The sequence below is a fragment of the Lactuca virosa genome, chromosome 5 (genome assembly GCF_052849685.1).
Source record: "Lactuca virosa cultivar CGN04683 chromosome 5, Lactuca_virosa_CGN04683_v6, whole genome shotgun sequence".
NCBI classification, from domain to species: Eukaryota; Viridiplantae; Streptophyta; class Magnoliopsida; order Asterales; family Asteraceae; genus Lactuca; species Lactuca virosa.
Genome location: NC_136430.1, coordinates 355134336 through 355150011, shown reverse-complemented (window position 1 = coordinate 355150011; position 15676 = coordinate 355134336). Strand labels below are relative to the sequence as shown.

At 37.0% G+C, this 15676-nt stretch overlaps 1 protein-coding gene across 1 annotated transcript; it reads left to right on the top strand.

Annotated features, from left to right (window-relative positions):
* The first annotated feature begins 13789 nt into the window (after window positions 1–13789).
* Window positions 13790–14334, top strand: LOC145117268 (uncharacterized). The gene is made up of 2 exons (XM_079053576.1): window positions 13790–13969; window positions 14095–14334. The coding sequence occupies exons 1-2, from the start codon at window positions 13790–13792 to the stop codon at window positions 14254–14256; spliced, it is 342 nt and encodes a 113-aa protein (XP_078909702.1). The 3' UTR covers window positions 14257–14334.
* The last annotated feature ends 1342 nt before the right edge of the window (window positions 14335–15676 follow it).

Below are 15676 nucleotides of genomic sequence, written 5' to 3'. Positions count from 1 at the left end.
TTGTGGAACAGCAAAGATAGCAGGAGTGGCTGTCTTGGGTGCTTTGTCAGTATGGGACTTGATACGAGTTTCTTCAACAATCAACTCGTGAACAACCGAATCAACAGTGGGAAGAGGTGTACAGTGCAAGATTGATCCACGCAGACCTTCAAAATCTAAACGTAATGCCATCAAGAACTGAACCAAACGTTGCTCTTCCCTTCTATCAATATAAGGCTTAAAAGTCTTCAACACATCAGGTTTTGTAAGAGCTAACTGATCCCACAAATCCAACATAGCTACATAAAATTCCGTGAACAGTAACCATGATGAACAATAACGTCAGTGAATAGTACCCATGAACAGTAATCGCGATAAACAGTAACCGGTGAACAGTAATCGCTGATGAACAGTAACGTAACGCCTAAATGATGACATATACTTTAAATAATTGAAAAATGACGTATGTTTCCAAGTACCACATAATTTTGGACATTTTTACTATTTTGTACCATATTTATAACTTATTACAAATATCTTGGATTATTGTGTTCACTCAATGGTATATAGCCTAATACTATAAAAATGGTGTTTAAGATATGTAAAAAGATTCATGGAACCTTTTAAACTACTTTTGTTCCAAAACGTTTTGACCATTTTCTCATTTAGGCATCGTACATTGCCTAATGGTGTTTTTTTGAGCTTTAAGACATCACTTAAGTAACTTTTTTTCTCCCAATATTTTTTTCAAAGTAATACAAATATTTAGATATGAATAAAGAAAATATGAAGAAATACAACAATCGAAGGTCATCAAGTTGGCATAGTTATCGTTGAAGCTACCCTGATAACGCATTAATGGCCAAAACAACTATAAAAAAAATTCATATTCATCTTATATATCTAAAACCTCAGATGTATTCTCAAAAGTATTGAGGTGAAAATCATTATTTGAGTTTAAAGTAGCATAAAGGGATAACTTACATGTGCAAACTATAATACCCTAATTGGAAAAGGAATGGAATTGGCCACAAGCTTGCCAGTGTCAACAACATCCTATTGTTTTTGCAAGACACACACTTCACATCTTCAATAACGTTGACTGGAGATTTCCAAGTTGAATCTTTATTGCATAATAAATACGGAAGAACGGGAAACAAAAAGGATACCAGTGTGTGATGGTGTCGAAAATTGGCGTTTGGTAGAATCGAGGGTCAATTCCAAAATCAAATTAGAGTTCAAAACATTTTCATACAATTTTTTGAGTCGAACAGAAACAAAGCAGCAGATGAAACAAACAAACCTGGGGTAAATTGACATGGAGAACAAAGTTTTTTGGAGGCGACATCTTTTAGGTCGTCGAGCTTGCCATCAGAAATATGAGAAATTAAAATCCTAAATGAGAGTAGAAACCGTTTCTTAAGATCTTCGACAGATTCAAACTCTACGCCGAAGCTTTAGCAACTTTTTTGATTTAGTTCTTATGGATTTCAACGGAGAGCAAAGAATGAGGAAGACGAATTCAGAAGACGGTAACTTAAGGAATGGAACTGCAGTGCAATAATAATTAGAAGTTAGAAAAATCTATTGGGAAGGTGTCACTGATTAGAACCACAAAGAAAATACATGTTTGAAAAGAAGGCATATGTGAAGCAAGTGTAGGAGACTGATTGGAGGATACTGCTAGTAACTTCCAACTGCGGAGGGCGCCAAAACCACTCCGGCTCCATACCAGAGGTATCCAAGCCGAATTGAAACCACTTACTGTTCACGAGCCACATCAATTTTTAATATATATATATATATATATATATATATATATATATATATATATATATATATATATATATGGGAGAGATCAATAGAAAAAGCATAGTTGGGGTTAGTTTATGAAACCCAATAAAAACATGACATGTGTCCTTTTAGATATAGACGAATGGTCCTTATTGTTTGAAATAGTGACCATTAGTTCCTAACCTTCTTTTTAACTAATAAAATTCAGTTTTTAAGTCCATCAAAGGAAATAAGAATCGATTACAGATTATAACCACCCAAAAAGTGTGACAACTGTCAATTTTGGATCCAACAAAAGTCAACAAGTCAACAAAAGTCAACTCGACCCGTATTAGAATTTTAGGTAAATCTTGATGTTTCCTAATGTACAACCAACAAGAATTAATACGAAATACCTCTTCCTTTGCCAATTATTGGATAAAAATCCTATTTTTGTATCAACAACGTTGATTTCGTTAATTCCAACATATATTATTTTGGTATAAATGTATTTTCAAGACATTGTGTCATCATCTTTATTGATAATGATTCCTTTATATGAATTGAATTTTTATAATTCAAATTAGGTAATTATACATTATTTTACCATATTTTTATAAAACACCCATTTTTTTTATAAAAACACTTAAGTTTTTATAAAAATTAGGAGAATTGACTTTGGTGCATGGAAAGCCCCAACACTAGTCATGTCTTGCTTCAATTTCCCACAAAACACATCATCATCCATGCAAACAAGCAACCATCACCTCACCCCACCCCACCCCACCCCCACCCACCCCCCTCTTTTAAGTTGCGGCCGAGAGATCCCACCCCCCTACCATCTTCATTTTCCTTCATTTTTCTCTCAAGAAACAAGCTCAAATCCTCCATAGATTCATCCTTCCAAGTTGATTCATGTGTTAAATCCATAGGATAATACCACGTTCAAGTGTTCTTCAACCATCTTAAAGTGTTCTAAACTTGAGAATCTTCATCTTCATCTCTTTAACCAACCACAAACACACTCAAGGTGAGTTCATACCCATATTTTCGAGTTTTTCATGTTTTTTGGGGGGGGGGGGGATACCAGAAAACTTTGATTTATAACACACATGTTTGCATGTTCCATTTCTATGTTGTATAAAGCATTAATCTTCATGAAATGTGGTTATTACTTGTTTGTAGAACATTTATTTGTGGTATGATAGTTGGAGATGCAAAACTAGGAAAAACAAACATAAACTATGTTATATGTTCATTAGAAAGAGTTATAACTACAAAACTACAAAGATTAAGACTTTTATGAACAAAATATGGCTTTTCTAGCAAAAATGGTTATGATCTAGTTATTTTGCCATTTTTGTGGGATATAACCCAAAATATGTTGTTTTAGACATGTATTTTGAAACTAGACAAAAATATCAAGGAGTTAACTTTACACAAAGAAAACCCAAAAATCTATCATTTTATGTAAAAATGGTTTTTTAAACAAAAGAGGTCATAACAAGTTTATGGCATTATATTTTTGTGGGTTTTGACTAAAAATATAGCTTTACACAAAGAAAACCCAACTAGTCGTTAGCACGGTTATAATAACTGACATGTGGTATTAACAATACATTTGGTTTATGGGGCTAACACACATTCAATTAGTTTTATATAATGATAAAACTACATAATACTATTTTCCAGTACAACACTACTTACATTTTTGGTCTTTGGGTTTAAGACTTGCCATTCATTTTTAAAGAAAATATTGGATTTTTTGAAAGCACACTCTATCATTTTACAAGGAAAAGTTACCGATTTTCGTCATACAAAACTCTTATGAACTCACCAACTTAATTGTTGACACTTTTTCAAAACCACTTGTATTCTCAGAAAATCAGTAGACAGGTAACCAAATTTTTTTTAAGGATGGGGCGTCGCAGCGTCAAATCATTTACTTTTGTCATATGTATTTGGTATCAAGTAAACAATGTTTTGGATACAATGTAAACTCCTTAATTATCAATATGGTGGTTGTATGGATTTGATCACTATTATTCATTATGTTATGATACTGTATATGAAGTCATCCACCCTCAGACGTTTCCGCCGTTCTGGTTTGGGGGTGTGACAGATTGGTATCAGAGCATTGATTATAGTGAACTAAGTATATCAAACCATGTAAGATATACAATTATAAATACAATTGGGCTAAAACACTCTAACTAAGAAGTATACTTTTAGAATGTAATAGTATTTTTATAAAAGTATACATACATGCATACATACTAGAGCAGTGTCATAATAAGAACCATATAAAAGTATTAAGATAAGTTGGACACTACGATTAAACCTAGATAGTGTGTAATCATATCTGGGATAAATATGGCTTGATCAACCATATTTATGCGAGATATGACTAGCATGTGTTTGGGAATGGTCGTGGTGAACAAAAAATCTAAAACTTACCACCCCCCCCCCCCTAATTCAAAGAAACTCTAAGAATCAAAAATAAAGTTCAAAATACTATAGGAGTATTTTATGATACTATAGAATCATACACCTAGATTCTTTATGTGTCTCTTATACCCCTATTCTCGCATAGACATCATGGCAGGATTTCATTTGCCGGGAGACCCTTACTTCCCCAACCAGTGGAACGGGGATGGATAGAAGAGGAGCCAGGAGAGGACCCTAAAGTCCAGATGGAGGAGGATCCTGAAGATCAGGTGGAGGATGACTCAGACGAGGAGGAGGACTCTGACCCAGAGTACGAGGTCATTAACCTGCCATGTCACCCTTGTTCCCGCGCACCGACAGGGTTACCAGGGGCCCACGCCCCGTTGGGCGGAGGATTTACAGAGATGGAGCTGACAACACGACCAACGTTCCCCGTATGGCATGGAGCGGGGGTTTTACGACCTCAGTCACAGAGGTCCAGCAAACAGGGCTCTTCCTGTCATGGTCCAGCAGATCACACGTCTCACTGAGCAGGCCAGAGCATCCACGACTCAGATTTTGGATGTGGGTGACGCCGTAGAGGTCACTGCCGCACGATCTCGACGGGTGGACATGTAGTATCATCGATAGACTCCAGGAGGAACTCACCACTGCCCGACTAGAGACCAGAGAGTACCAGGAGAGACACATGGACCTCGAATAGAGGGTGATCGAGGCTGAGCGCCGAGTAGAGGAGATGCAAGCCTTCATGGCTTCATTCCAGGACCCACCAAGGACCACACGCCGCAAGTGGGGCTTATACTACTCACATTTTGTTATATATTAGGTTTACAAGTAAGCATTGGTGCTACTCTTTCTGGTATGTAGGTTCAACCCTACGAATAAGTGATTACACTATTCAAGGGGTCGTTATGATGTTAAAATTTTCTTTCTTTATTTGATGTATTGTAGACCTTCATAAAGGTCAATTTTACCAAAAATATGTATTAATATATGTTATCAATGAAATTGGCGTGCACTTTATTTCATTGGGTATTACTATCAAATTCATAAGTTGTTATGCAATTGTTTGCTTATTATAGTAGATTCCATTTACGAATTGTTTACAACGACGGGTATAACACCTATATAACTAAGACATTCCATTTCAATAATGCTCGATTCATGATCATTAGTGAGGACTTACCATCATCCCGCCTTTAAACTTTATGGCAGAAGAATGCCACCGCGAAGGAGTAACAGGTGTGTCAACAACACACCAGCAGCCACACCAACACCAACACCACCAATGGATCCCGCTATGTTCCAAGCTGCTGTGACAGCTGTGGTGGCAGCCACCATGGCTCAAATCAGCAGTAATGGTACGAATGGAAATGGGAATGGGAATGGAAACAACAATGGGAACGAAAGCAGGAACGATACCAACAGTTCCAATCTTGGCGAAAGCCAAGGTCACCAACGAGTATGCTCTTACAAAGAATTCATGAACTGCAAACCCAGAACCTATCATGGCGACTGCGGTGTCGTCACCTTGACAAGATGGTTTGAGAAAACCGAGTCCGTATTCAAAATCTGTTCATGCCCGGGCAAATACAAGGTTAAATATGCGGCTTGTACATTCGCGGACTCGACCTTATCATTGTGGAACGGTCATGTTAAAACACTGACCCTTGCTGTGGCCAACTCCATGAGTTGGGAGGACCTAAAAGTTATGATGCTGGAGGAGTATTGCCCACGAAGCGAAATGCAGAAGCTGGAACAAGAACTGTGGGACCACACCATGAAGGGCTCGGATATTGCCACCTACACCACCAGGTTTAACGAATTGGCGACGTTGTGCCCCGGGCTGGTCACCCCAGATGCCAAGAAAGTGGAAAGCTACATCTGGGGACTATCCCCTCAGATTCAAGGGATGGTCATATTTGCAAACCCAAGCACCTACGACAGTGTCAAGCATCTGGCACAAACTCTTGTCGACCAGGAAGTCCGCCAGGGCATTATAACCCCCACACCCGAACAACCAAAAATAGGAGACAACAAGCGAAAGTTCGGGAATAAGAAAAGGGGGGCAAACCGCCCAAGAGCCTGTCAAGAAACAACATACCGTGGTCGTTCACGCTGTCACTGCCCCTATTGCCCCTGCACCAGCCAAGCAATATGCAGGGACTCTTCCAAAATGCAACAAGTGCAACTTCCATCACTATGGAGCCTGCCGAGAGATGCACTGTAATAATTGCAACAGGAAGGGGCATACCGCCCGTTTCTGTAAGGCATCGACACAACAAACCACCCAAGCCGCTAATGCTGGGATGAGTCAGCCGTGCTACGGATGTGGTGAGACGAGGCATTTCAAGGAGTGCCCAAAGGCAAAGAATAGAAATGGAGGAGGCATGGGAAGGGTTTTAGTAATAGGGCATGGGGAGGCAATGAAGGACCCCACCGTGGTTACCGGTACGTTTCTCCTCAATAACTCATATGCATGTACACTTTTCGATAGCGATGCGGAGAGAAGTTTCGTAAGCCATAAATTTGAACACTTCCTTAAACATGAACCTCAAACACTTAATGAAACATTTACCATAGAAATGGATAACGGGAAAACAGAAACCACAAATAACATATACATAGGATGCACTCTAACTCTAAACAACCATTCCTTACAAATCGACCTAATGTCGGTCACAATAAGGAGTTTCAACGTTATCATTGGCATGGATTGGTTAAGTCCTCACCATGCCGAAATCCTGTGTTACGAAAAGGTCGTTCACCTTAACCTGCCTAGTAGCGAAACCCTCGTCATCTATGGTGACAAACCCAAGAAAAAAATCTAGAAATCATCTCTTGCATCAAGGCTCAAAAGTATCTACGCAAGGAATACCACGCCTTCTTAGCCCACATTGTGGATGAGAAACAGGAAGTGAAAGACATCAAGGATATTCCAGAAGTCTGTAACTTTCCTGATATATTCCCAGAACACCTTCCGGGAATACCACCCGTGCGCCAAGTCGAATTCAGAATCGACTTGATTCCTGGAGCCACTCCCACAGCCAAATCCCCATATCGTTTAGCACCGAAAAAAATGCAGGAATTGTCCAGTCAACTGAACGAATTGCCGAGCAAGGGATTCATCAGACCAAGCTTCTCACCTTGGGGAGCACTGGTCTTGTTCGTGAAGAAGAAGGATGGATCATTCCGCATGTGCATAGACTATCGAGAGCTGAACAAACTCACCATCAAGAACCGTTATCCTCTACCTCAAATAGACAACCTTTTCGATCAACTGCAAGGATCAAGCTATTTTTCAAATATTGATCTAAGGTCGGAGTACCATCAACTGCTAATTCAGGAAGGAGATATCCCTAAGACGACAATTAGAACTTGCTACGGTCACTACGAGTTTGTGGTGATGCCCTTTGGTTTGACTAATGCGCCAACGGTGTTCATGGACCTAATGAACCGTGTATGCCGACCTTACTTAGATAAATCTGTGATAGTATTCATCGATGACATACTAATCTATTCACGAAGTAAGGAAGAACATAGTCAGCACCTATGGCAAGTCTTGGAGACGTTAAGGGCAGAGAAACTGTATGCGAAATTCTCGAAATGCGAATTCTGGATTCGAAGGGTGGACTTCTTGGGACACGTGGTCAGTGAGGAAGGGATACATGTGGATCCTTCCAAAGTCAAGGCAATTGAAAATTGGGCAAAACCAAGAACACCGACGGAGATACGCCAGTTTTTAGGTCTTGTTAGCTACTACCAAAGGTTCATACAAAATTTTCCAAAATTGAAAGGCCGCTCGCTACCTTGACGCAGAAGGGAGTGACTTTCAGCTGGGAGGATAAGCAAGAGACTGCCTTCCAAACACTAAAATAAGCCCTATGCAGTGCTCCTATCTTGTCTCTCCCAGAGGGGACCAAATACTTTATGGTCTACTGCGATGCCTCCAGGCAAGGCCTAGGGTGCGTGCTCATGCAACGAGGAAAGGTCATTGCCTATGCCTCGAGACAACTCAAGACTCACGATGTCAACTATAGCATGCACGAACTCGAATTAGGAGCAGTGGTATTTGCCCTAAAGATCTGGAGACACTACCTTTACAGCACAAAGTGCACAATCTTCACTGATCATAAGAGTCTCCAACACATCCTCAATCAAAAGGAGCTCAACATGATACAACGACGATGGGTAGAGCTACCAAATGACTACCAATGCGAAATTCGTTATCATCCAGGCAAGGCCAACGTTGTAGCGGATGCCCTAAGTCGGAAAGAATACTCGGGGCGCCGAGTGAAATCATTAACCATGACCATCCATTCACACATGTCCACACAAATCAAGGAGGCACAACTTGAAGCCTTGAAACCCGAGAACGTCGCAAGTGAGGCCTTGCGGGGATTGGATAAAAACCTAGAGGTCAAGGATGATGGGGCACGTTATCTCATTAACTGAATCTGGACGCCAAAAGGTGGGTACAGAGACATAGTCATGAACGAGGCTCACAAGACCAAATACTCCGTTCATCCCGGTTCAGACAAGATATATTTGGATCTTAAGAAACTATATTGGTGACCAAACATGAAGGCAGAAATCGCTACCTATGTGGGAAAGTGCCTGACTTGCGCCGAGGTCAAGGTAGAATACCAAAAGCCCTCGGGTTTGCTTCAACAACCAGATATACCCGAGTGGAAGTGGGAGAGGATAACCATGGACTTCATAACCAAGTTGCCCAAGACGACGGGTGGACTTGACACCATCTGGGTAATCGTCGACAGATCAACCAAATCTGCACACTTCCTGCCAATAAAGGAGACAGACAAGATGGAGAAACTAACACGGACGTACATCAAAGAGATCGTACGTTTACATGGTGTGCCAATGTCCATTATCTCTGATAGAGATATTAGATTTACCTCGCGGTTTTGGCAATCACTACAAAAGTCCTTGGGAACCAGACTCGACATGAGTACAACATATCACCCTCAAACCGATGGGCAAAGCGAAAGAACCATTCAAACGCTGGAATACATGTTGAGAGCTTGTGTGATAGACTTCGGTAAAGCGTGGGATACCCATTTACTGCTCATCGAGTTCTCATACAATAACAACTATCACACTAGCATTAAGGTTGCTCCATTTGAAGCCCTCTATGGGCGCTAGTGCAGATCACCTATGTGCTGGGCCGAAGTGGTTGACATGCAGCTAACAAGAGGACAAGTGCCTAATAGCGTACTCACTGGCCCTAAAATCATATGGGAGACTACGGAGAAGATTATTCAGATCCGTGAACGATTAAGGGCATCCCGGGATCGACAAAAGAGTTATGCAGATAAGCGACGCAAACCCTTGGAATTCCAGGTTGGTGACCGCGTTCTATTGAAGGTCTCACCCTGGAAGGGAATGATAGGTTTTGGAAAACATGGGAAACTGAACCCAAGGAATATCAGACCATTCGAAATCCTTGCCAGCATCGGCCCAGTAGCTTACAAACTTCGACTACCACAGGAACTCCGTAACGTACACCCCACCTTCCATGTGTCCAACCTGAAGAAATGTCTGTCTAATGAGACTCATGTAATCCCACTTGATGAAATCGAGGTAAACAGAGTCTACACTTCGTAGAAGAACCTGTGGAAATCATGGACAGGGAGGTCAAAAGGACGAAACAAAGCCGCATACCCATAGTGAAGGTCCGTTGGAACACCAAGCGAGGGCTGGAATTTACTTGGGAGCATGAGGACCAAATGAAACAGAAGTATCCACATCTCTTCCCTAGCTCATGAGTACTCACTCCAGTACGAATTTCGGGACGAAATTCCTTCTAACGGGGGGATGATGTGACAAATGTCAATTTTGGATCCAATTAAAGTCAACAAGTCAACAAAAGACAACAAGTCAACAAAAGTCAACTCGACCCGTATTAGAATTTTAGGTAAATCTTGATGTTTCCTAATGTACAACCTACAAGAATTAATACGAAATACCTCTTCCTTCGCCAATTATTGGATAAAAATCCTATTTTTGGATCAACAACGTTAATTTCGTTAATTCCAACATATATTATTTTGGTATAAATAATATTTTCAACACATTGTGCTATCATCTTTATTGATAATGATTCCTTTATATGAATTGAATTTTTATAATTCAAATTAGGTAATTATACATTAGTTTTACCATATTTTTATAAAACACCCATTTTTTTTATAAAAACACTTAAGTTTTTATAAAAATTAGGAGAGTTGACTTTGGTGCATGGAAAGCCCCAACACTAATCATGTCTTGCTTCAATTTCCCACAAAACACATCATCATCCATGCAAACAAGCAACCATTACCTCAACCCACCCCACCCCCACCCACCCCCTCCCCCTCCCCCCTCTTTTAAGTTGCGATCGAGAGGTCCCAACCCCCCACCCCACCCCACCGTCTTCATTTTCCTTCATTTTTCTCTCAAGAAACAAGGTCAAATCCTCCATAGGTTCGTCCTTCCAAGTTGATTCTTAGATTTTGGTAAGCATTTCTTTGATTATCTATTGATTTTAAACACATGTATGCTCGTTTTTGTGACTCTTACACACATTGACATGTGTTAAATCCATAGGATAATACCACCTTCAAGTGTTCTTCAACCAAGTGTTCTAACTTGAGTATCTTCATCTTTATCTCTTTGACCAACCACAAACACACTCAAGGTGAGTTTATACCCCATATTTTCGAGTTTTTCATGTTTTTTGTTTTGGGGGGGGGGGGGGGGCATACAAGAAAACTTTGATTTATAGCACAAATATTTGCATGTTCCATTTCTATGTTGTATAAAGCATTAATCTTCATGAAATGTGGTTGTTACTTGTTTGTAGAACATTTATTTGTGGTATGATAGTAGGAGATGCAAAACTAGGAAAAACAAACATAAACTATGTTATATGTTTATTAGAAAAAGTTATAACTACAAAACTACAAAGATTAAGACTTTTATGAACAAAATATGACTTTTCTAGCAAAAATGGTTATGATCTAGTTATTTTGCCATTTTTGTGGGATATAACCCAAAATATTTTGTTTTGGGCGTGTATTTTGAAACTAGACAAAAATATTAAGGAGTTAGTTTTACAAAAAGAAAACTAAAAAATCTATCATTTTATGTAAAAATGGATTTTTAAACAAAATAGGTCATAACAAGTTTATGGCATTATTTTTTTGTGGTTTTTGACTAAAAATATATGGTTTTAAACTTACAAAGTTAACTTGAGTTAAATATCCCAAAAAGGTAAAAAAAAAAAAGATTTGCAAAGTTATATTTTTCTAGTTACCAGTAAATGTCGTTATAAAGGAGCAAAAACTAGAAATTGACTTTTTCATACCAAATGTCCTCATACTTGTGTTAGATGTAAGTTTATATGACATAATCTTTTAAAAATATCTAGACATGACAACTTATATGTATATATATATATATATATATATATATATATATATATATATATATATATATATATATATATATATATGATTATATAAATGGACTCAACAAAACATTTATAATAAACTATAATTGGTATAGTTTCGGAGTCACAAATATTACTTTATCATTTTGCACGAATCATATAATTATTTAAAGATATAATTACTTTTACACTATGTAACTACTATGGAAGAATAATACTTTCATTTGCAAAAAGAGTTTTCGTTACACTAGACGTGAACTTGTTAATACAATTTTGTGAGACATAGCCTTCACCGTACCTACTTGAGTACATACTAAAGTTCCTGAATTATAACTAGAGTCTCAGTAAGAGAGCGTGACACTTGTGTATAAATCTATACGGGACTGACAGCCCTGCACCCAAGCTGTTAGCTACAGTTAGACCGGCAGGTCTAGGGTGACAAATGTCTAACATTCCGACGCCCGAAGAACGTCGTAGCAGGCCAACTAGTCGCTAGCACGGTTATAATAACTTACATGGGGTATTAACAATACAGTTGGTTTACGGGACTAACATACATTCAATTAGTTTTATATAATGATAAAACTACATAATACTATTTTCCAGTACAACACTACTTACATTTTTGGTCTTTGGGTTTAAGACTTACCCTTCATTTTTAAAGAAAATATTGGATTTTCTGAAAACACACTCTATCATTTTACAAGGAAAAGTTATCGATTTTTCTCATACTAAACTCTTATGAACTCACCAACTTAATTGTTGACACTTTTTCAAAACCACTTGTATTCTCAGAAAATCAGTAGATAGGTAACCAAAAAGGGTTTTGAGGATGAGGCGTCGCAGCGTCACGCCATTTACTTTTGTCATATGTATTTGGTATCAAGTAAACAATGTTTTGCATACAATGTAAACTCCTTAATTATCAATATGATGGTTGTATGACTTTGATCACTATTATTCATTATGTTATGATACTGTATATGAAGTCATCCACCCTCAAATGTTTCCGCCGTTTTGGTTTGGGGGTGTGACAAAAAGAATTTCCTATAAATGAGAAATTCTAATAACGATATTTTGTGATTTCAATTCGCAAACATTAGAATTGGTTATCGTTGCCGATTAACAATTTAACACAATGGAAAATATATTCTTCCTTTGAAATTCCAACACCATAATTAAATATAGCATGCAGATTGAGAATTGAAATTGGTAATATTTGATTAGAATCGGATGAATATGTGATAAAAAAATTGAAATTCTTGAGTGTTGATTAAATGATGCGGTTACTCATTGAAGAAACATTTGTTTAAGTAAATTGAAATTAATATAGGATGAAAATTTTAAATCTATTGTAGATCGAAGCCTCCTGAACCAACAAGTCAATAAATGGATCAAGAACATGCTGAAATAAATTGACTAATATAACCCTGACTATAGCACGCAAACAAGTTTATGAAATAAAGTTGACGGTTGAAAATGGAAAGATGAATTAGATAATTTGAAGGATTAAACGCGTAATTGTCACCAAACGTTAAGGATGATTTATGTAATTTAAATGTCTTCTAAAATACGTTAAGTATATATATATATACATATATATATATATATATATATATATATATATATATATATATATATATATATATAGCTATGTTCATTTGTTTAAATTAAGTATTGTGTTATTCGTATGCATAAATGTGGGCAAATCAAAATTAAATAAAAAATTAAATAATTAAATAAATAAATAAGGGTAATTTAGTAATTTGTTTAGTAACTTCTAAAATTAATCCCTATAATCATGGTATTGACCTAATCTCTCCAATTTAAATCATGGACTACAAAACCGACTATCACCGGCGTTTTCTTTCTTTTCTTTCTGGCCCGATCAGTAGCCACACGAATGGGGAAGGCAAAGAAGATCGCTGATCTCCAAGAGGGTGCTTTAGGTGGTTTAATCGACTGAATCGGATGGAGAGGAGGGTGAAGCGAGGGCAGCAAGGGTTGATTAGCAACTCTCCGCTTACTCTCTTCTGATTCTAACAGCGAGGGGTGAGACCAGAAGAGGGTCCGACGACAGGTGGGGATTCAATTGAATTTTGGGAATTAGGGTTTTCAGAAATTTGGATTGACAGAAATATGCAGCCAGAAATTTCAGAAGCAGCCGCTATACAAAATATGACGAGGGTTCCTGGCAAGAGAGGTAGGAATGAGATTCCGCATGAGATAATTGAGGTTAGTCAGGATGAACTGATGAAGAATCGACTACGAGAAGACCAAGTCAAATCAACTGGAATAGCTTTTGGGCCCTCATATCAGGTAATTGGTTATATTTTCTTGGTCTCATAGTAAGAAGTAAGAACCCTGTTTCAATTTGTAAGATTGAAAATGTTTTTGATGTTCTAGAATTGTACTTATAGTCTCCTATTCTGGATTATTTTCAGCCGACTTCTTCAGGGAAGGGGAAGCCAACGAAGCTGCACAAGAGGAAACATCAGATTGGATCTTTATACTTTGATATGAGATCTAAAGAGATGGAATTGGCAGAAAGGCGCTCAAAAGGCTTTCTCACAAAAGCAGAAACACAAGCCAAGTATGGATGGTAATAAACTCATAATTTTTTTGTATGTTGCATGTTAATGTTGTGTCAATTTTTCTTCTACAAATGAAAAGCGTTGCAAAGATTTTTCCTTTGTTTTCTCAAGAGCTCGTCAATGTTTCTGAAATGGAATCATGAATTCCAATTCTGTTGGAATGGAATCATGAATTCCAATTCTGTTGGAATCTAAACTACAATTTGGTTTTGTTTTGACAGAAGTTGATGCTTGAAGAACGGACCGCAAATTTGAAAGTGATTCTAAGCATTCTCAGAGAATATTATTCTTACATGATTTGATTCATGACGGTTATTTTCGTTAAATGTATAATTTCATGGATGATCAAGGAAAGAGCTATTCTTCTGATAGAATAATCTACAATAGAATGATAGGAGTATATGTAATAATATATTCTACTAGAATATTAAGGTCGAATAATATACATAATTTTATTTGTTATTAGTGAGTATTTCATTGTCATAGATTATTATATAAAGTTTTTACTTTTTTAAGAATGTAATGAAAAATTTGAAGTTGTATCCAAAAATGTGTTTATTAGTCGGTGTTGGCATTCGCATAGAATATCATTCTAATAGAAACATGTATCCTGAAATTTGTAGAGAATCTGATTCTAACAGAATAAAATCGGGTTTAATTATAAAAATTACGTTATAATTAAAATTAAAGTAATTAAAAAATTAGAATTTTAAAATCAAGAGAGTTACTTATCCCCAAAAATATGAAATTTTCCTTTTTTAAATTTATCTCAATTGTCTAAAATACCCTTAGAATGAAATTAGATGGTATTTTTCAATTATCTTTAATTTAATAATATATATATTAATCACTTTCTTAAATTAAGTAAAATGATTGGCCCATATTTATGCATACAATAACACAATAATTAGTGTAAATAGAATAACCTAAGCCTATATATATATATATATATATATATATATATATATATATATATATATATATATATATATATATATATATATATATAGAGAGAGAGAGAGAGAGAGAGAGCTAGTTAAGTATGTATATAGAGCGAGGTTCAAATTTGGATTGACATCTATTGTGCGGGCGTGTGGACAGTGTTATTCTTTGAGAATGATAAAGAAAATATGTTGTTTGATAATGTGAATATGTTCAATTTTATATAACTATTGTGATTATCACACATTCTTACTAGTTAAAGCGTCTATAAGGTTATTATAGATATTTTATTATTATTCTTATTCTGTCACAATTTTTATTGAGTCGTATTCTGTAAGAATGAAAATGAGTGAAAAACGATGTGTGAGAACAAAAATGAATAATAATTAGTGAGAATGCATGAAAATGACGATAGTTGTCTGAGGTTGAACGTATTCACATTACTAAACAACCTATTCTTTTTGTAATTCTCATAGAATAACATTGTGCA

What these genes read in the sequence shown, in the direction of transcription:
- LOC145117268 (XM_079053576.1), top strand. Translation starts at nt 13,790, where the DNA reads ATGCAGCCAGAAATTTCAGAAGCAGCCGCTATACAAAATATGACGAGG. An exon ending in CTTTTGGGCCCTCATATCAG is followed by an intron (nt 13,970 to 14,094) that starts GTAATTGGTTAT and finishes GATTATTTTCAG; the next exon opens with CCGACTTCTTCAGGGAAGGG.